This window comes from Erigeron canadensis, chromosome 3 (assembly GCF_010389155.1).
Source record: "Erigeron canadensis isolate Cc75 chromosome 3, C_canadensis_v1, whole genome shotgun sequence".
NCBI classification, from domain to species: Eukaryota; Viridiplantae; Streptophyta; class Magnoliopsida; order Asterales; family Asteraceae; genus Erigeron; species Erigeron canadensis.
The window spans coordinates 7231377-7253936 of NC_057763.1; the positions used below are offsets into that span (position 1 = coordinate 7231377).

At 33.4% G+C, this 22560-nt stretch overlaps 1 protein-coding gene and 1 long non-coding RNA gene across 3 annotated transcripts; both read right to left on the reverse strand.

Annotated features, from left to right (window-relative positions):
• Positions 1-1217: 1217 nt before the first annotated feature.
• LOC122593367 (protein YIP4b-like) lies at positions 1218-6411 on the reverse strand. Its single transcript, XM_043765763.1, has 3 exons — positions 5775-6411; positions 1924-1998; positions 1218-1693 (listed from the first exon to the last, which is right to left on the reverse strand). Exons 1-3 carry the CDS (start codon positions 6294-6296, stop codon positions 1433-1435), a joined length of 858 nt encoding a protein of 285 aa, XP_043621698.1. The 5' UTR covers positions 6297-6411; the 3' UTR covers positions 1218-1432.
• Positions 6412-18950: 12539 nt separating this feature from the next.
• Positions 18951-20590, reverse strand: LOC122594273. Of its 2 annotated transcripts, none has more exons than XR_006322957.1 (5): positions 20391-20590; positions 20222-20288; positions 19655-19707; positions 19374-19566; positions 18951-19290 (listed from the first exon to the last, which is right to left on the reverse strand). It is a non-coding gene; the product is annotated as an uncharacterized LOC122594273 (long non-coding RNA). The 2 variants fall into 2 exon arrangements; XR_006322956.1 differs by having other exon boundaries at positions 20406-20588.
• Positions 20591-22560: the final 1970 nt, after the last annotated feature.

Here is a 22560-nt window from a genome sequence, read left to right on the forward strand (position 1 = left end):
GCGAGTACTTTCTCTCTTTCAACTAATATATGGGATGAAACTAAAGCGTGTGTGATATGGGTAGTTTCCAAATAACCAACAAATCATTAATTAGTTAATACTTCATAAATTTTAGCATAATATCATCATCTATGTTACGCCACTACCGATCATCATACAAAGTTGGCGGTCGAAAGAGCCCAATGCCTTCATCTCCACCTGCATGTTCTTGCTAAAAAATATTTAAAAATGATTCATGACCCTATACCTCATAGACATGATTTTAGTACTTATAAGCGACGGAATAAAATATTAAATGAAAACTTTGAAGTAATAAAGCTTTTAAGTTGCAAGCCCATCGGCAAAGTACAGTTTCCATGTCCCTCTTAAAACAACTCTAATGGTAGGTTGATGAAAAATTTTTGTGAAAGAAAAAGTCTTTCAATAGCTTTAAACCATTGGAGACAATAGTTTTTTTCTTCAAAAGCTTAATATTCATCAAGCTATTTGATCAAAGACTTTTTATTACACACTCACACTCACTTTTAATTAAATACTTGTTTATAATTTCCACTAACACTTTTAATTAAATATCATATATTAATAGTATGGACATTGAAAAAAAGTCTTTGATAACTTGATACTATTGGAGATGCTCTTACAAGCACGAATGGCCCCACTTGCTTTGCAAGCAAATTAATTCCAAGGCGACCATTTTGCAAGCTCGGAGTCATAACAGGTGAACCTCTATGGCCACTAGGGGTTTTCGCCAAAAATAAAACTTGTAACCTCTATATTAAGAGGCACAGATCTTTCAATGGACCACCACTTATATATATAGAACTTCAGGTTTGGTAAAAAAAAGAAAAGTAAAAATAAGATAAATGCCATAGAACAATGATAATAACAAGAACAAAATGTTCATTATGATTATTTGAATTAGGTTACTAAAACACATTGTAACATTGATTCAATGAAACAAAACAACCCAATACGAATGATCCGAATAGCAAATCGACAGGTGGGTTATTCAGTTAACTCAAATGAACAAGATATCCCTACAGATGTCAAATACCCTCAATCTTTCTTCTATTAATCCGTCAGGTGGTATGTAAACCAAAGTTAGACTGCAACTTACAAACGTTTACAATATTTTGTACACCAAACTTTATCCCTACCAAATCCAGTCTTATTTTTATTATTTTTCAAGAAATGTAAATCACATTGCTGTCAAACAGTACCAAAAAACTAAACTAAAGCAAGAAAAGCATAAAAAAGCTAACAGATTCAAAACTTTCTTATACAAGTATATAGTACTAGTATATCTACTTTTTCCTCGGATCAATCTCCATGTTAGAAGCATAAAAACTTACACACAAAAAATGGCTTGCTGCATCCGTAAAGTAAAAAGTATGCATAAACAAATGATATCTATACTTCGGTAGGGATGAGTTTAATCAATTGCAATGATAAGGAAACCGACAGAGACATACATGAGTAGAACAGGGTAGAGTGCGAGAGCTTTTCTTCTGGGGTTAACCGCCATGCTTATGAAGGGATATGCAGCCCAAGAACTCCAAGCCAACGTCACACACACAACAATCATCTTCACCATAACATTGTCTTTCAACATGCAGATTAGTGCTCCCACATCCAGAGGGAACAGACAGTAACCCAATAGACTGAGACTTTGGAAGAAAATTATATGCCCACCCTAGAAAGCAATCAATTTTATGGCTCATTAATCCAAAACGTAATATTGACTATTCTTTATCCTATGTTTTTACCCTAGTTAACTCCATGCAGGTGCCCATTGACTTCTTATACGCAAGGTACTCCTAACACGCCTTATAACTATGATAAAATATGTGTGTGTGCGCATGCATGTATGGTGTATAGTCCAGTTATTTGTGCATTATACACGACAAGAAGAGAAGAAATTACCAGCAGTAAGACGTTGAGTGTAAGTATTACAGCACCTGTTGCGAGTAGTGCGAAGGCCACAGCAAATACTTCAGACTGGATAACAACATAGACAAACATAAGAATCAAGCTTTACTCCAATGATTCCTAAAGTAAATGCTTCATGTAATTTATGAACCAAAGTTATTTAGAATATTAACTTAGGCTATAAGTGGCTAATTTGAATTTTCACCCTTAACCATAGTGACAAGCTAGCAGATCAATCAAATTGTGTGAAGATATGCACCAGAATACATGATACATATAATAAATAAATAATTTTGGACAAGAAATGTGTCCTTATCCCAAAAGATAAAGTACAAAAATACAATTACATTATTACACAAATACATTAAAATTAATTCACCTAACTGTAACTGCTTAAAAGTACGACCGAAAAGCCTTCATCAAGTGAGCAAGAGACATGACGATTTTCTGTTTCAACAAGCATTTAGGATATAAAAACATGACTATACATTTACAAGATTACATTAGCTAAGAAGTCCAGCTAAAAGTTCTAAATACAAGCATATGTCGTGTGCATATTCACCACCCTACTGTCTTTTCCTTCACTATGTATGAAAAGTTAGCATTCATAAAGGTTTGCTATAACCAAAGTATTCAAATAACACTTCTATGAAATTTTAACATATAAATGGTGATCCCAGTAATTTATCATCCATGTTATACAGCTAGAATATGAATATTCTCTTGTTCGTCCTTCAATGCAATGATTGATTAAAAATATGCTGTATCAGATAAGTACTACGAGCTTGGTGTTGGTAAATACACATGTAGATTCATACAAAAATATATGCCATATACGATTGTGTAGGCTAGAGGTGATGCTCAAGAGGCAAAAACTAAGCAGCAACAGTTAACTAATTACTCATGACAGAAAATGGACATCATGAAGTCATCACTCCTCAATGCAACTATAGATGCACAATATGCTGTAATAAAGATATACTACAAGGTCTGTATGTACTCAGCGACATTCTTAGCTAACTATATTACGGTAGAGGTCATTTGTGATGTCTTCATGCGGTGACAACTGACAACAAACCTACAGCAAGTAATTACGTTCATTGTAAACTTGTAGTTATTTTAACTATTTGTAGTTCTTGATACATAAACTATTGGAATTTGTTATGTTATAACTTCTAAAGGTTCTCAATCACATTGTTTAGCCTATTGAATGATAAGGGATAAATTTCTCCTCACTTTAAGAATTATTGATGCGTATGCAATGATGTGAAATTATAATCAAGAGCGGTCGACTTTGAAGGTCGCTGTTTAGATTACCTACAAACAACAAAATTACAGTGGTGTTGTTCCTCTAGTATAGAAGTAAGGTCTATGAATAGTAAACACAAGTTTGGATATAATGACAATCATGAACTTCTATAATAACCCATTAAGTTACAACGTAAGAAAGACAGACCTGTTAAAATGATCAAGCATTTCAAGAATGGCAAGCTCATAGAAGGAACACAAAATGTCAATGTGAAAAACAGAATACGACAAACTGTGTAACATATACTGCAAACATTTTGGAATGTTTAATAATTCAACATGAACTAAGAAGACATCATGATGGATGACTGAACAAAGTTCCTACCAGTTTTCTGACAAATCTACAATTAAGGACACCTTTCAACTACAAATATTTTCTTACAAAAGAATGCAAAGAAAAAAAGAATGAAAACTCAATGTATTATTATAGATATCAAGTATGTGGACAAGACTAGTACGAGTCAAGTGGAACAGATGAGCATAGAGGTGTATGACAATTATTAATGAAAAATCTAACATTGCAAGTGTATAAGAAGAAAAAAAAAACAGTTGCAAAGGATGCAGGCTTGATCAAACATATATTTTTAATATGTGAGTGTGCTGTTTCGTTACAACTGTAGTAAGAACAGCTTGTAAGTTCCTAAATCCTTAAATTGATACAAGCAACAGTCTAAGTTGCACATAAATTTGTATACCACTGACAAACAATACACATTGCATCGTAGAGAGTACAATGTGGTTAAGTGGCTCATGCATTCTCCATTATAACGTTAAACAAGATTTACCTTCTACAGAGATATCACACCTAATTACCCACGGAAAGTTCAATAGCATGCAAGGCAAAAACACATTAAAAAAAATACTTCCATAATACAGTATCAAAACTACAGGAAATTTCTACTAATTCAGCAAACTATTAACACGTCAAATATATTTTTCAAGTGAAGTTATATTCAAGAGCTTCTGACTATAAAGATTAGCAGTTAAGATACCTATGAGTCATAAAATATACAGCAGTGTTGATCCTATTGTTTAAAAGAAATAACTGAAAATATAATGTGACTGTACACATAATCATGGACTTCTTTAAAAATCTATTAAGTTAAGCTGCAAGAGAGGACAAAACCTAAAAAAGATCAAGCAAGTCAAGGATGGCATGCTCATAGAGGCTTCACTGAATGTCTTCGTGAAAAAAAGAACGTTGCAAACTGTGTAATGTATACTGGAAACTTCTTGGGATGTCAAATAGTTCAACATGAAGGATACATCATGAATAGATGGTTGACACTAGAAGTTCTACAAAGTTTTTGACAAATCTACAAGGATAGCTTTCAAATATGAAAATTTGCATATAGACGGGTAAAAAGAAAGAACTACGGTAAAAACTAAATCCAAATTATAAGTATAAGCATTTTAAGTGCACAAGACCAATACAGCTCAAGTGTAAGAGTTGAGCACAGAGGTGTATGATAAAGCACAAACCAATCTAGGTGTAAGGGAAGATCAATTACAAACAGTTGCAAAGGATGCAACCATGAAGGCTTGATCAATCATATACTTGTTTGTATATTTTTTGGGACATAAATGTGGTACGCGAAACTTTTAAGCTCCTAAATTCACGGAGTTAGTATAAAAGACAATCTAAGTTACACATAAGTTTGAATGTCCCGTGGATGGATAAACCGACCATTCGACCAAAGACATTTTCTAGTTTAACCTATACCATATCAACGACTTATGAACATGGACATCTTTTTAACAAACTAAACTCCAGAATTTGTGTCACTAACGCAGTAACACACTTCATACAAGATTCATTTTTGATTATAAAGACACAAGAACCTAGGGTAACACCCATCAGCCATTGTTTCCTTTACCATTATTCTCGCTTCTCTTTCAAGCCAAATTACAAATTACAAATACGATAATTTACTAAAACTAACCATTCCCCGTATCATTCAGCCCTAACACTACAAATTTATATTCAATTTCGTAAATTAGTGCACCAATGAATGTACAACTATAACATATATAGAGCTTGTATGTTCATTTAAGCTCTCATTTTCACAAGCCTCGTTTCTCTAGCTTATTAGGCTTATCTGAAGATTCATATCTAAACACATATAGAGCTTATCCAAACACTATAACACAACTTCCTAGTTTAGCGAAAAATAAGTCATAAGTTGCTAATTCTAAATACGCATAAGCTCAAGAAACAAATCAATCTAGTAATAACATATCTACCATGCAGTCAACAAATAATAATTATAATAATATGTAATTAAAATAGGAAAAATCGGATGGGAACCCCTGATCCCATGTACCATTTGGTACCCACTAATCCCCAGGCTAGGCTAGTGTCTAGGTGAATCTCAACCACTTAATAATCCCCTGATTATCTCAAGTTTGCCTTTGGCAAGACTCCCCATGACCTCTCCTGAAAAATGGCGGCTGGTGGCCACTAGGCTATTACCTAGTAATAATATGTAATTATGTATATATATATACATAAAACATTTTGAAAAAGTAAAATGTACCTTCTTAACAGAAGCAGACCAAGACAAAGTAAGTCCCAAAAACACAATAAAGAAAAAAGGACCCCATAAATCCCAATCTCTCAACGCTTTTCCAGGATCTTCACGGTACGGATTCGGAAACACAACTAATTTCAAATTACTAACAATTCTCGAAAAATCCCTTTTCACCGTATCCCAAACCGGCTCCGTTAATGTATTCGGGGCCGGTCCAAACCCACTCATCATCATTACATTATTATTATTATTATCTGACCCACCCACATTGCCATTAGGTGGTGCGGGTGCAGAAGGTATAGTTGGTGGCTTTGGAATTGGGGGAGGGAGATTGGAAGGGATAAATGGGGATGATGATGATATGGGAATAGAAGCGCGTGGGGTTGGTGATGGGGGACGCGCCGGTTGGACGGTCGATGGACCGAACTGGACGCTTGCGGTTATAAGGTTTTCGATCTCGTCGATGTCGGACTGGGAGGAGGTGTTGTTGGTGGTGAGTGGTGCGGTGTCGCGTTCGTCGTGTGACATTTTTGGTTTCGAGATCGATCTGGGTGGGAGGTTTGTTATGGTGATGGATGGATGGAGGGAGGTTAGATCATCGTAGGAGGAGTTGGATGTAATTTTAATTTTACGTAATAAATAGTGTGCAAAATGATAAATTTTAAACAAATAAAAAGGAAAGAAGATGATTAGAATGGAAAAAAAATACTTCAAATATATTTTTGAGTTCGTATAAGAGGAAAGGGAAAAATATATATTTTGTAATACCCTTTTGATAGCATTAGAGAGGTAATTACATATAAAAGTTTTTCTTTCTTTTCGTCATTTTGGCAATAAAATTTTTGGACTTAGAACCTTTATATTGTTCTATAATTTTCTTTTTTTTTTCTTTGCTTAAAAAACTCAAATATGAAGAAATAAGGTAATTTTTTTATTTTTAGATAGGCGTGTTAGTTTGTTAGTGGTTTCGAACCCTAGCAGTGACATCTAAGCGGGCAGTATGCTAGCGGTTAGAACCCGAAGGCATCCCCGGAGACCAAGGGTGCGATAACACGGCTCGCACGCATCCAAAGAGGTAAATGCGCAAAACCATGAAGAATTGAGATTCGATCCCAGGCCTCTCAGCCAACATCCTTTCCCCTAGAACCTCAAAGAGGGTCCCAAGTGGCCACTTGATCTAAGACCAAGTGGTTAATAAGGTATTTTCTTATATTTTTTTTTATCCTTTGAAAAATAAACTCAAAAATGGAGTGTTATCAAGTGTCAATTTCACTAAACTAACTTATAAGTTCAAAAGATATGTTGGATTAAATGAGGGAAATGATTTAATACCACAAAAATAATTTATTTATTATATTACAATTTATAAGTTTTATAATATAAGTCAGTAAAATATATATATATATATAGTTGGGTTAGATTAGAGCCTCCTTAAATTAAGGACCAATAGGGACATATAAGTTACACATGTAACTTACACATGTGTAAGTCGTGGTGGCGGTGGTCACCATCGCTGGAGGATCATGGTGGTGGTCGGAAATGGTGGTGGTGGTGGTGGTGGTTGTATAACTTACACATGTGTAAGTTGTACTTACACATGTGTAAGTCGTGGTGACGGTGGTTGCTAGAGGATTATGGTGGTGGTCGGAGATGGTGAAAAATGAATGATTGAGAAGAGTCCCTAATGGTCCCAAAAATAAGGAGTCCCTAATTTAACTTTTTCATATATATATATAATTCTTTATCTCCAAGCGCATATGTGGCATGTCTTTACTTTCGCCACGTCATTTTTTTCCTACGTGGCGTTCATACGTTGTTGGTCTCTTAAACGTTGATACATAAGCTTTCACCTATGCATGTTGTATTTATCATCTTTATTATAAAGAAGAAAAAATATGAGAGGAACTCACAAAACGAGTTTCGAACGACCAACCTTACTTTAAGTGTCATTGGTAGTTACCAATTCGACTAAGTTATTTTTTGTTGGTTAATTCGAATCCCACAATTTATAAAACACCTATGCATGTTTGTTTTTGAACTAACTTGGTATTAAGTGTAATTATTTTAGATTCTTACTAAATTTTGAAGCATATATATATATATATATATTATTTATTACTTTTCCTCTTTATATCCATTTTAACTTTCATCATAAATCTTTTGGGGAAAAAGAAAAAAGAAAACTATATATAGATAACTTATTAAGAGTGTGTTTGGGAATGCGTTTTGAAGTGATTATCTGATTATTACGTTCGTAAAACGCAAATAAATTTAAAAAGTGTATGTGTGAAAAAGTGATTATCTCCCATGAAAATGCAGTTTTGAAGAAGCATGTACATACCTGCTTTTTCAAAATGCAGTTTTGAAAACGCATAATCTATTTTGAAAACGCAAAATCTGTTTTTTAATCACAATAACAAACACCCCCTAACATGTAAAAGTAGTTGATTTTGATGTTTAAAAGTGGTGTTGTATTTATTTTAAGGGTTGAGAGATCTATATTGTATATTATTTCATTAAGGGTATTATAGGTTTATTAGGTGAAGATGATAAAATTAATGATTATAGAAGAAGGATATTTTTGATTTTTCAGTTTAAGGAAAAAAAAATTTGTTTTATTAGATAATATAGATACGTTAAGAAAATATTACTATAAATTGTTATATTGACATATTTGCAAAAACACATCCATATACCGACGTTTATTTTATAATATGTAATTATTCACTTCAATTTACTTCAATTTATTTTATAACTGCTTTTATACTATAACTTACGATAACTTATAAGGAATAGTATGAAATGAGATATAAACGTACAACGCACGAGGTCTAATCTAGTGTATATATATATATACCAATATACTAAAACATGATTATAGTATTCTTGAAAAGACATGTGGCGAGATCATTGATTGACATGTGTCCTTTTGATTTAATTTTTTAAATACTTATATTTAAATTGAGAATCCTAAACCAATTATGTTTCTAACTATCTATCTCCATTATAAAACAGTAATTAACCGAGCCTTCTGAAGCACTCCTCAAAACTAAAGCTATGTTTAAACATTGCCACGTAGGATTTATCCTATGTGGCATCTCCATATTTTTTTAACAATATTGTATAAATTTAATACAAAATATTAAATAAAAACAATATAATAACAAATCAAATCTCATACTCCTATATTTTAAAAGAAAATCCCGTACATGAAAAATACAAAATATTCATAATATCAAATCGAACCTTATACTTCTATATTAATTATAAAAATCATAAAGAATCACGTACATGAAAAAAGAATATTTATATCTAAATCTACTTTTACTCTAAAGTTTTCCAAACGAAAAATAAAATAATCTATTTTTGGAATAGTTTTGTGCTTGAAATTGCATGGACTTTCAACTATTTGAAATTATAGCTAGATTATATAAAACTTTTGTAAAAAATATATAAACTTTATCAAAATTTAGAAATCATTTGAAAATATTATAATTATTAGATTATATATAACAAAAAAATTTTGTTGTTCGTGTCCTTCCTTCTCTTGGCCGAACATATAAAATAAAGTAGCCGAAATTGGTTTATATTCTAGCACAAAACAAAGTCTATTATATAATGATAATAATTGTTACTTGAGTTTTATAAATGAGTTTCTTGGTTGACGGAGATAAAATACTTTATTTCTTTATTGTGTTTGAGATTATATTTTTTCCATCACTACATAAGGTATTTCCTTCATCTTTTCAGCATAACTGAAAGCAAAAACTATAATGTTTTTCTCTTATTTATCTTATTGGTTTTTTACTTATACGTATTATATTTATGTGTATGTTATATGAATAAATTGTTGTTATGTTTAGTTTTTTGTTTTGTACATATAATTACATTTGATGAGTAGATAGGCATGCTACATATTTTTCACTTTCATTGTTGCTATGTATTATTATTGAATAAAGTAATATATGTTATAATCTTTTTTTAATAACCAATGTAGTAGATACCAGATTCAGCGCATATTGTTTAATCTTTTTGTTGACCGGCTTTGTTGTTAACCATAATATGAAAATACAAGGGCCAATAAATGATATAATTGTATAGATTAACACAAAATACTTTTAATAATTATCAATATCCACATCTAGATTGTAGTTAAAAAAAATATATCCACATCTAGATTATTTTTCTTACATTCCGTTCATTAATAACATTTTCATTAGCCGCACATCGTGCGGGTAAAAGACCTAGTTATTAAATAAATTAATAATACTATCATATTTAAAACAGGATTATAGTATTTTTGAAAAGACATGTGGCGAGATTATTGATCGACATATGTCCTTTTAATTTAATTTTTTAAATACTTATATTTAAATTAAGAATCCTAAACCCCTAACTATTATTAAATAAATTAATAATACTATCATATTTGTTTATAAATAATTTTATAGAGTTTTGATTCATTCATTTATCATCCACGAGATCGACTTGCCATTAGTTTGGGGATAGTTCCCAACTTCACATAGTTAATATACTCCAACATTCCAACCTAATTCTTCAATGATCTTCCAACTTAATTATTCAACGATCTTCTATCATCTGGTATCGTTATTTAATTTGTTTTTATATATGGTATGTGATATTATATTATGTATTTTGTTTATCAACTAATAAGTTTGTAATATAGTGTATATTATGATGATGATGTATTATTTTCGTTGAAGACGATATACAAATATTGCTTTACGTATTTATGTATAGTTAGTTTTGTATGTTTCATGATGTATTGTGTTCCTGCCTTATTATGTGTACATGTAGTTTGAATTTGATTTAAACCTAATTATCAATTAAATACAAGTGATTATGTTGAGTTTTGGATTCGCTGACTGAACTTGCTCGCTGACGTGTGTCGTCAGCGAGTCATCAGTGTCTAATGACTCTCTTCAGTGGGTTATATACTGTCAAATCTGTTGGTCAAGGCGGAAAAAAATTCAAACCGGATAAAGACAAGAGTCACATGGTGGTTCTTCCAACGGTAATTTGCCTTGTATGGCAAAGGTGCAGTTGAGACCAAAACAAGGATTTTCTCTTACATACCCGTTTTGGTAAAGAAGACAAAGACTCTTGCATAGAAGTACATGGAGCCAATGGGACGTCGACAACCACCATCCTTTCACTATCAATGTAAGGCTGTGTTGCCCTAATCATCCCCTATAAAAGGCAACACAGCCGCAACACATTAAGTGTGTTTATCACCATAAAAAGTGTGTCACTTTGCTTGTAATTGTTTAAGTTTGTAGTGTGTCTAGACTTAGCAATTACTCTGTTCATTTGTAGTCTTGTAAGTCAAGTTTATAATATCGACCATGTAATCATCGTTTAATCAATGATACATATGATTAGACTTGCTTAGATCTCTTGCATTTGAACTAGTTATTGTTCTTGTTATTTAGTTTCTTCTTTACATTCTTGCCTAGCTAATCATAATACAAGTTGTGTATTCGTGGACAGTCAGATTACCTTTGAGAAATACAAGAAAATAAAATAAAAAACTATCGATGTGATAAAGTCTTATAACACCCACTAATCTCCAACTTATCTTTTGATTATTATATATCCTTTGTTTCCAATAAATGTGGTTTAATTATAAAGTCATTATAAACAATGTATATAAAATCATTCCATATACAAGTATTAAACATGTATATAGTCAATCCGTATGTCGTACGGGTATTAGGACTAGTATATCTATATATATAGGGGTAGGTTATTTGTAGTACATGTACTTTTTATAGTACATGTGTAACTTAACTTAGACACTTCTTATTCCTTCTTCCTTCCATCTCCGACCACCACCATGATCCTCCGGCGAGACTTACACATGTGTAAGTTAATTTTCCGGTGAGAATCAGGTTAGTTTTCGGGTGGATACGGTACTGGCCAAAGGCCCTTATCTGTTCTAAACTGACCGTCAAGGGACGCATATAGGAATCGTATGGATTTGATGGGCGACGATCCAAAAGATGGTGACGGTTTGCTATGGTACGGGCGAAGTCCTTGCTGCCAGCGTCGGCGCCGTGGTTGGGGTGGTTGGAGATGATGGTAGCTGGTGGTGGTTGTCTCGCGAAGGAAAAAACCTAGAAAATTTAAACCCTAAAATGCTAAAAAAATTGTACTTACACATATGTAAGTCTCGCCAGAGATGGTCGCCGTCGTCAGAGGATCATGGTGGTGGTCGGAGATGATCATGGTGGTGGTGGTGGTGGTGGTCGGAGATGGAAGGAAGAAGGGAGAAGAAATGTGTAAGTTAACTTACACATATACTATAAAAAGTACGTGTACTAAAAATAACTTTCATATATATATATATATATATGACAGATTTATTGTTGTGGAACAAATATCACTTCTAATTTAATAAGTCTGAGCTCTGTAATGGAGTAAAATATTAATGATTTAAATTTTTTCATTTTATTTAAATTTATTAGACTTAGTATCTATATGAGATGCAAATATATATTTTATGGTTAATTTCTTGTGTAATTTATAAATATTACTTTTGCTCATTGTAATGGCATCACTAAATTTAAAGTCAAGATGGTAAGACATGACTTATGTCATTTTGAAATTTCCAATCGCAATTAGGTTAGTAGATGGATCAATAATTAAATTATATATTCCCACAAGGTGAACATTATGGGAGAGGAAGGTGATTCAGCAACCATGAATGGTAGATTAAACTCTTCATGAGGAAACTGACATAAAAATAAACACGGCTCGAAAGAGAATGGCGTAACTCACAAGGCGATAACAAACACAAAGTGGAATAAGCAAATGAGGGATATGAGCAAAGTACAATGTCGCATGTCATACCCCTAAAATGCTGAATAGAAAATGTGAACAATTTAAAGAAATCAGAATTATATATTATAACTTATAACAAACGAGCTCTAAATAAGATGTTATTGGATTTTATTAATATACTACACATTGTTTTATAAGGAAAGTAGATAAGTTTCCAGAAGTCGAATAACTACCTTTAATACAAGATAAGTTAACTAAGGTTAATACTAAGTTTTCTTAATGTATGCATATGTGAATCTAGCTCCAAACCAAACATGCTCCAATAGTGTCTTAATTTCCCTAGAATACAATTAAAATATATCAACATAAAGTTAGGTTTTATAACAATATATAGTGCGGTGGATAATAATGTTTTAGTGATACCCGTACCTGTATAATCCCAATGAAATCCATGATCGTTCATACGAAATACTTCTGGAAACACATTTCCATAACCGAATCACAATATAATGATAGATAGGTATTCCTTGGCTGATGTTGTTGGCTCTCAGCGCTTATGTATGGTACAACATCTGCAAGGTTAGCAACTCTTTGCTCTCACGTGACTTGGATCTTTCTCATTATATTCCCCGGGCTCCTAACCCTGGGTCATATTGGGAACAGTTACTAAAAACAAGCTTGGTTTAATTGGTAACCTACTAATAACGTGGTGTGTTGCTCCCCAGCCATCTTTTGCCCCATCTGTAGTAAGAAGCCGAAGACTGTTGATAGTTTACTGTGTCGTGCCCCTTTGGCTCTTTGTTTTCATGGATATTTGGCATAAGATTGAGAGATGGTGTAAAATTCCATCCATTTTTGCATTTTCGGAACGTGATCTTATGGAGTTACACGTGTCTGCTGCTCGCCTGCTCTTAACTGTTCTAGTGTAGAGATGCTACATGTGATTATGTTGTTATCGTGTTGGAGTATTTGAAAAGTGCGTAATGAACTGGTCTTTCAAGGGATACCATGTTTTCGTGAGGGGTGGTAGAATCTATAGAGTCTATTGGATTCCTTTGGATTAAGAATCAGGGGAAGAGTTTTCTATGACACCGGAGAATTGGAAACAAATTCCTTTCCGGTAAATAGATAATCCATAGGGCGTTTACATGAATATTGGTGTTTGTATATGTTAATAAAAGTGACCATTACGAGAAAGAAAAAAAAAACTGCTCATGACCATCAAATAAATCTATTTCATTTATTCTCCATCTTGTATTTGTTCGGCACAAAACCCATAAACCAAACTTAAAACCCTTCGATCACAAACAACCAGACACTTGCTTCGCATGGGTAGTTGGTTGACGTAATTGGACCCCGCTCACTTCATGCTAATTAGCCTGACAATCTTTAAGTTCTAACATTTCGGTCACACCAAAAGAGAAGACAATAGAGAAAACATAAAAAGTAATTGTGAAAGAAGTTTGAGTGGTACAAACTACATCTCTATATCAAACAACAAATATTGATATATACTAAAGCCACAAACAGAGTTGCATGAAGATAAGTATTGGTAGGTGTATTTAAAATTTTCCATCTTGACCCAAACCCACTGCAAGACCCACCAATAGACACAAATCCCTTAAGCAGAAAGTGATTCACGGTTCTGAGAAGAAACAAAGGAAGTTGCTGTAAGGCATCAATTTTTGAGTACCCGAATCTGCTTCTTAAAGCTTGATATAATTGGACCCAATATAGATACCCATATGCATCATCACAAACCAGAACATCAACTTCTATATCACCTTTAACGACCCCGGAAACATTGATGGTAAATATAATAAGATCATTGGCGGTTTTTCGATAAACAGGCAAAGATTATTTACTAAATGAGGCCAGCCCATGGCCCTTCAAAAACTTGGTCGTATCATGTCATCTCTTCAGCCAATATCCAATTCTTCATCGATCAAACGGCTATACTTCTTCACATCTGAAAATCATTCCGTTAACTTCTTGAACTGATGGGACATGCTCTCAATAGATCCTCTATCCTATACTTTCCAGAAATTAACAGCATCATCAATCATACTCCAATTCGGTGGGATCGAGTTCAGGTCAGAGTTGTAAATGTAGATTTAGACCTCGGACTCAAAAAAGATGAAGCAAATGGAGATTTAGACCTTGGCCTGCTACGTGTATCGGGACTATTTCAAGTTCAACAATATTCACTAACAATTTGAAGAAAACAAAATTCCTTCTGTATCATACAAATCAGTAGTTCTCATGTTACAGAACATATGACAAAAACAATCCTTAATAAAGTAAAAGAACAGACTGCTAAACCGTTTGAAAACTTCACATCAATTAAATTAACATATTTCGAATTCAACCCATTTTCATGTAAATTGATTGAATTGCTCTTCAAATTTTTTGAATATCTTGTTCTTCAATTTAGACAGAACCAGTAAATCTGTATTACAACAATGCCCTAGACAGTTTTACTTGTTTCTGGAAAAGGCCATTAATGTGAAGTTTGCCGGTAAAACCAAAAAAATAGAGCGGTACAGAAACTCAATGGACTCTGGACTGCAGAAGTAAGCAGAAGATACCTAAAGATTAAGTGAACCTTTCCTTCAACGTCTTCACATGTCTAAAATTAAGAAGCTGTCAGATTTGATGCAGTCAACGTCTGATGATAAGATTTCCATTTCTAGCCAATCATCTTCAGCACTGCATGCCACTACTTACTGTAAAAGTTATGAAAAACTTTCTGCGAATTAAACACTTTCAGAAGTAGCGGGTCCAACAATGACCAAAGTTCTTCAGGATCATTTTGCAGAGCACAAATTAACATCAAATGTAACTATGTAAGCATAAACAGTAACGTAGATAAAGGCTTCCATCTTCCCGTTAATAGAGTTTACAAGTTATCAATGATACTAACTTCGGTTCACAATATTCTCAGACTTCATCATCGTAAGGGGAATAATGCATATTATAAAATGCTTTTATTAAAGGGATTAGTATTTTAGAATGTAAACAAGTTTACACGAATTGTCATAGTGTGTATCGAACTTCAATACCGTGCATTGTATGTAATAAACTTTCAAATCTTGTGCATTGTATGTATCCGAGTATATGTAGCAACCATATAAGCTGCAACTTGTAAGTTTTTGATTGGTCGAATAAATACAATGGACAAGATTTGAAAGTTCATTACATACAATGCACGATATTGAAGTTTGATACACACTATGACAATTCGTGTAAAGTTATTTGCATTCTAAAATACTAATCCCTTTATTAAACAATATGTTTAGTCTAGTATTGTACTATTAAACTTGAGATGGAGTCTTATGGACTAACCAAAAATCCTGAATATTCCAAAAAGAGCATACAACCAAGTTGTCACTATTTTTGGCCATAAGAATGGTCATAATGAGAGGCTGATGAACACATCGCAAATTAAGAAATAGAAACAGGGAGAAAAACACGCTATTTGTTATTAGCCAATCTGACAAGCAACACAAATGGTTGACCAATCTGACATATTATGATGATGACTTTATTCCGGTCAAATTGGTCAATATGCAGTACTGCTAGAAAAAGATCTCTTGCCATATTTTTTATTTTACGCAAGGAACGAGATAAATATATCGGTCAAAATGACCGAAGATGCAAATCAATCAAAACCGTGCAGAAAAAAGCTATAGTAAAAATTGCTAAAAACAATTGAAAAGGTGAAAATTTGGGAATTTGAACCCCGCTATGTGTGCATCAATTTTAGGTAATCTTATTGATAATGAGTAAACTGCAAATACCTGAAAGTATTAGTCAGGAAGAAGGGGCCAAAGGGGCCACAAACTTAGTTCTGTACGTTTTCATTGACAGTCAACGATAGTGTCATGCCTCTTCCATTGACATCATGTGCAAGAGTAATAATTAGAGAAGTTTTTACCTATGATACTACCTGATTTGCAGAAGTAGCTGTTGTGATTTAATTAAGAAGAACCAGATAACTAGTCAATTAAAGCTAGGGATAGGTATTGACACTAGTTTCCTAGCGGCTACTTGTTACCTGCTTTTCCACCTGTTTTTATTTTGACCAAACATACCCAGAACATCACAATCATAATCATAATCATATTGTTGATTACTGTTGATTATTCTTGTTCATTCCTATCTATGATTTCAGTATACTCACACTAGTGGCGAATATAGTTTAAGGAATAAAAACACAACAAACGGGTAGCTATTTTAAAAACAATAAAAACACATTTATTCGATGACGTCACGTGTTCCATTGTAATGTGCATCTTTCTTTTCATTATTTAATAACAAATATATAATACTAATATAGATGATAGATCAACGATTTTTTAAATCATCACAATGTGGGGCTTGTAGCTATATTTCTAAACCCTCAAAGAGATGAAGAAAAAAAGAAACCTAAAATGAGACTTGAACTTATGACCTATTGTTAACTAAAGAGCCAGAAAGTATATCCGGCTTTTAGCTATTTACAAGCCCTCGAAAAAATGAAACCTATAATGGTACATGTAAATAGCATAAGGGTGCCTGACCGACACCGTTAAGCTACTTCTCACTATCTCCATGCTTTCCAATGTGGTTCCTTAAATTTCCAAGGTAGGTTCTAACAAATTTACATGACACGTTTTCTAGTGGCATTCCAAACTTTACGTGGTTAGCAGAATCCACCTAACCTAATAAGTCCCTGATGCACACACGAATAACCAACTCAACTTATTAATTACTTTTGAGACTTGAAAGCCCGAGAATTCGATGGCTTATCATAACTTATTTTCAAGCACACGAGGCTGCAACTCTGACTGCTGACCCTTTACCATAACACAAAAAGCATTGAACAAGATATCTATACATGATTACATGTACACCAGGAACTAAAAGTAACATTAATTATTGCAAGACTCAAACAACATGAAACGCCATATTACGAATCCTAGAAAATCTCTGAACAATTTCATCAATATGTCGAACAGATCTCTGAGAGGGTAGGGTAAACAGAAGTGGAACCAGAAGGCTCACCTTAGTTTCAGCAGTTCAAAAAAAATAGAAGGCTCACCTTGGTGGTCTCGAATTCCAACTCTGCAACGTGCTCAATTACTTGGCGACTTTTGAAGATTTTGAAGCCCTACAATCAAGCACCTATTATGGCCAAATTTATCAGGGAAAAAAATTTCTAAACAAGGGTATTTAGAGCTACACGTTACTTATTAGTTTTTTGTACAATCTTAAAACTTCAAAATACATCAAATTAAGTTTGCAACATTTGAAAATTAGAATAATTTTATGTCAGAAGTGCATATAGCAGGTAAAAAACATTTTAGCACATTTAACCGAAACGCCTTTGATTTTCATTTATTAGCTAGACTCTCAAAAGTCTCAACAACATCATTATTCTCTAAGTAGAACCTCAAACATGATATACCCTAAAGAAATAACCATACTTTTTTTAACAGCAGAAAGAAATAGACATACTTTTATTTGATACTTTTTTACCAAACCTTATTGACTTGGCATAGATTAATGTTTCAGGGTGCGACTCAGGATCACAAAACATATTCGACAATCGATAGAACATCAAAGCATTTGCCTTCAGAGGAAGTGTACTGAGAATGTCTACCGCATCTGAAGATTAAACATCAGAAGATTCGATGAAAGCATGTAGAACAATATATTTAATAGTTTTTACTGACTCTACGACCTGATTTCCAGAAGTTCATAACACTATAACTTACTATAGAGTGCTTGAAAATGCCTTTTAAAAGTAATTCTTGTCATCTCATAAGAAGGATTCCTAATAATTAGTCAATCAAGAAAATAAATATACCTTACTGAGTTGTGAAAACGAATCGGAACAAAAGCTTTTGTTTTGAAGTTATGTGTTCAATTATTAGAAATTATATCCCCAAAATTACATATTCTCCATAACTGCCAAACGGGGTGGGTGTAGAAGGTAATAGCAAAAGACCCAAAAAAAGGCTTATCCTTATGCTAGGCAATGCTTTCGGGTTATTACAAGCCTTAACTAGATTATTCGTGCTCATTCCAAGTTAAAGTCATATAGATATTACCTGCTACACTATGAGCGATCTTGAGGTGCATTCATTTATTACCATAACTTCTTCTCCAATATGGCAACACAAGAGGCTGTAGCTTTCAGTATTTCTCCTGACCAACCGTCTACCAACTCATTACATATACATTTGTACCGACACATTCAATAGTAGATAGAAATAAGACATCATAGAGCCAAAAGAAACCAAGGATATGACAGCAGCCATTGTCCATTTAATTTAAAGTCAAGCTGGTATCCGAAGAAAGTAATAGGATATTAGACCCTATATAAAACCTGAATTAAAGGAACATGCATTTTATTCATATATACAAAAACATAGTTTGTAAGGCACGAGTACAACACAACGGACATTCAAGAAATCTGGCTTATATGAGCAGTATGCCACATATATAGTAATAAAAGAAAACCATCCTAGCTATACTATGAACTATCTTCTCTGGCATAATGGACATTCAAGAAATCTGGCTTATATGAGCAGAATGCACATATGGTAATTAAAGAAACCCATGCTAGTGAACAGCAACATAAAGAGACACTCGCCAAAAATAGGACTCAATCCAAGCCTCCACACAAGTAAATCTTCTCTACGCCAGAAGGCTGATGGCAGTGGCTCTGTCGCTGCAAAAATAGGGTCAAAAGGTGAAGAAAGTTAGACCAAGATATCTTGGCAGCAACCGCTATGAGGGGAAAAAAAGACTTACTATTTCCAGTCACTTGCCAGTTACTCGGTTCCCCTGAGGTAGTTAACAAGCTTGTTAATACCTGACTCGGTCGATTTCAAGCGTAACTGGGCAAACTTGTCATCCTTATTCTTCTCCAAATGCTTAATGACAACAGCTGCTTTCTTGATATGCTGAACTAGCTCCCATGGAAGTACTAGAGGTGCAGCAACCGCTATTAAAGAGAAAAATAGTGGTTTGGGTTATATATATTTAGGGCTATCAGTAATTAGCATGAGAAAGAAGAAAATGGAAATGCATACGTTTCACTTTGGGGTGATGGTGCAAGATGCATCTTGGTAAACTTTTCCTCAAGCTGAAGAAAAGAATAAATAAAAATATGAGTTTTCTGCTATGAAGAGTCAAAATAAAAAAGATCAAAACAAGCATTTGATCCACTAAAACAAAAACAAAAAGTACTAGTTTTTGCTTTAAACAGCCAGGGCAGGGATCATATCATATTGTATGAAGTTAACATCTAAAATATAGGATATAACCCACACGGAGAACGCCTTAACACTAGAAAAGATGAATGTGTGATGATCTAATTTTATTCAGAATTAGTATAGAGTGTTTTTTGTCTTTCTTATTTACATTAAAAATACTTATAAAAATTACAATTATAAAAATATATAAGATAAGAAAATGATAAATGACAGCCCTAAAGTGGTCACTAACCACTTATTAGATGCTTCTAACAGGTACAAATTTTAATGCACCAAATTAGTTTTTACTGGCCACCATTAATAAAAACCCAAAAAAATATTAGGGGTAACTCAGATACTAATCAGCAACAATAACGCATGAAAACAAAAACGATGAAGTCTTACCTCCCGAGATCGGATCTTCGGGCCGTTATTTATGAATCTTGATGGATCTACCGGAATACCCTGCTTACTGCAATCAATCAACAAATCACAAAATCATCATCAACAATCAATCAATAATAACAATTAATATAACATATATATATATACATGAATTAGTGAATGGACGTACGATCGATAAGCTTACCCGCTCCGTAACGTGCGACCCATTCTTCGAACCCTAATTTGATAATCCCTATCGATTACTTAATTTTAATATACCTATCGATTACTGGGTTGGAGATTCCTGTTCATACACGCACACGCGATTTTTATTGCTCCTAACTCCTTTCGCATGTTGTTTTGTACATTTTATCGTTGCAATGGGGTCCGAAATTTTTTTTAAACTTCCAATTTTGACAGGTGGAGTCAAATATGTACTTGCAGCATATGTGGGGTATTTATGTACTTCTATCCTATAAGGACTTTGCAAAAATAGAAAAAATCATACGGATCAATCTTGCAACTTTCTTTTTATTTATACTATATTATAAAGCAGATTCTTTCTAGATTTTCAATATTGAGTTGAAATTTTCAATATTGATTTTAAGTACATCCTCAAAATACTCATCTCATATATTCTATATTTATCTAAAATAACCATAATACCCTTTATCTCTCATCAAATCTCAATCAATCATCTTTTTTCTCTTTCCTCCATAAATCATTTATTCTTCCAATTCATTCAAGATCTTTTATCTCAAAAATCATATGTCGATAAATTATAAAAATTGTATGGGTGTTCATAAAATTTCATGCTCTTTCATTAGAGATGTCATTCGATATACTTTCGACGAATTTTTAAATCCGAGGGCGGAGGCCGGAGGCCGTAGGCATTTGACTATCACATTCTCTAACCTAGCTATCAGCCCCACCATCTCATCGCCGCAACGCGCGGGTACTTACTCTCGTATATAATAAAAGACTATTGGCCTAACCATTTCTTAACAATTTAAAAATCTTAGTTAACCTAAAATTAAATTTACATGTATCATAATTAAAATTAGAGTTAATTACAGAAATCGTCCATGTCGTGATACCCAACTTGCAGGTTTCATCCCTACCTTTCATAAATTACAGTTTTAGTCCAAAATAGTTTCCGCCGTCAACACTTTTAGTCCTTCCCTTAAACTTCCGCTTATAACCATGACACGTGATCCGCACGTGATGGTTATTTTCATATTTTGGCTTAATAAATCCCAATAAACATCCCGACCTACCACTCCATCTTCAACATTCGTCCCTCACTTCGACATTTTCCCTCACTCTATACCTTTCTCTTTCTAAAACCTTTTCCCTCCATAAACAAAATACCGTAAATATATTGTTCTGATTCAAATGCTCTAAATATATTATTGAAGAAAATGGTGGTTAGCGAGTGGCATATTCGTGATGACAAAAACCCTAAAGCTCTGGATTATGGGGGAATATGGTATGTTTTTTTTTTTATTTATTAAAAGTTATAATTTATTGTATCCATTCATTAACATGACAAAAACCCTAAAGATGTGAATTCTAATGAATTTTTATTTTATTTTTTTAATTTAATCTGCAGTAGCCGATACGTGAGTGGCCAGATATAAGATACGTGAATGGTAAGATCTCATATGTGGACTTTGTGGATATTGATTTGTAATCTGTATTGGAGTTAGATGCAATGATGCTTGAACTAGGTTACAAAAAAGGACAGAGAATGTATTACCATTATTTAACACTACAAGGAAGTTTAGATTCTGATTTACATGAATTAAGCACAGATGAAGATGTTCGTGCATTACACAAATTAGTTGCAATGAACAGATTGTTTCAGGTTTCAGTTTACATTGAACATGGGTTTACAAACTTGAACAATCCTTATGGCTCACCTAGAAGGGGGAAGGGTAGTGTAACCATTGTGGATATAACTGACACTGATATAAATGAGGAAACGGTTGTTAAGTCAAATGCTATTAGGGGTAGTTCATCTAAGTTAATGTTAGAATGGCAAAGAACTGATAATAGTGAAATGAAAGTGCCAACTAACAAGGGTAAGGGTAAGACTGTTGAGAATGATATGCCACATGATAATGTAGATTTAGATAATGATATTACATTTGATGACGTGCATATATTGGAGAATGAGACAGTTGACAAGGATAATGTGGAAGTAGAACAGGGTGGAAAGCAGTCAGTTGACAAGGGTAAGAGTGTTGAGTATGATGATAATGAGGGTAGTGGGGATGAAGAGAGTGAGGGTAGTGGGAATGATGACAGTGAAGACAGTGACTTCATGGTTGAACCTGATAATGAGATAAATGATTATG

Excerpts from the sequence above, each read along its gene's own strand:
- LOC122593367 (XM_043765763.1), bottom strand. The coding sequence starts at position 6,296 with ATGTCACACGACGAACGCGACACCGCACCACTCACCACCAACAACACC. Across the intron at positions 1,999-5,774 it reads GGTCTGCTTCTGTTAAGAAG|TCTGAAGTATTTGCTGTGGC; the intron begins GTACATTTTACT and ends GTTGTTATCCAG. Across the intron at positions 1,694-1,923 it reads CACTCAACGTCTTACTGCTG|GGTGGGCATATAATTTTCTT; the intron begins GTAATTTCTTCT and ends ATTGCTTTCTAG.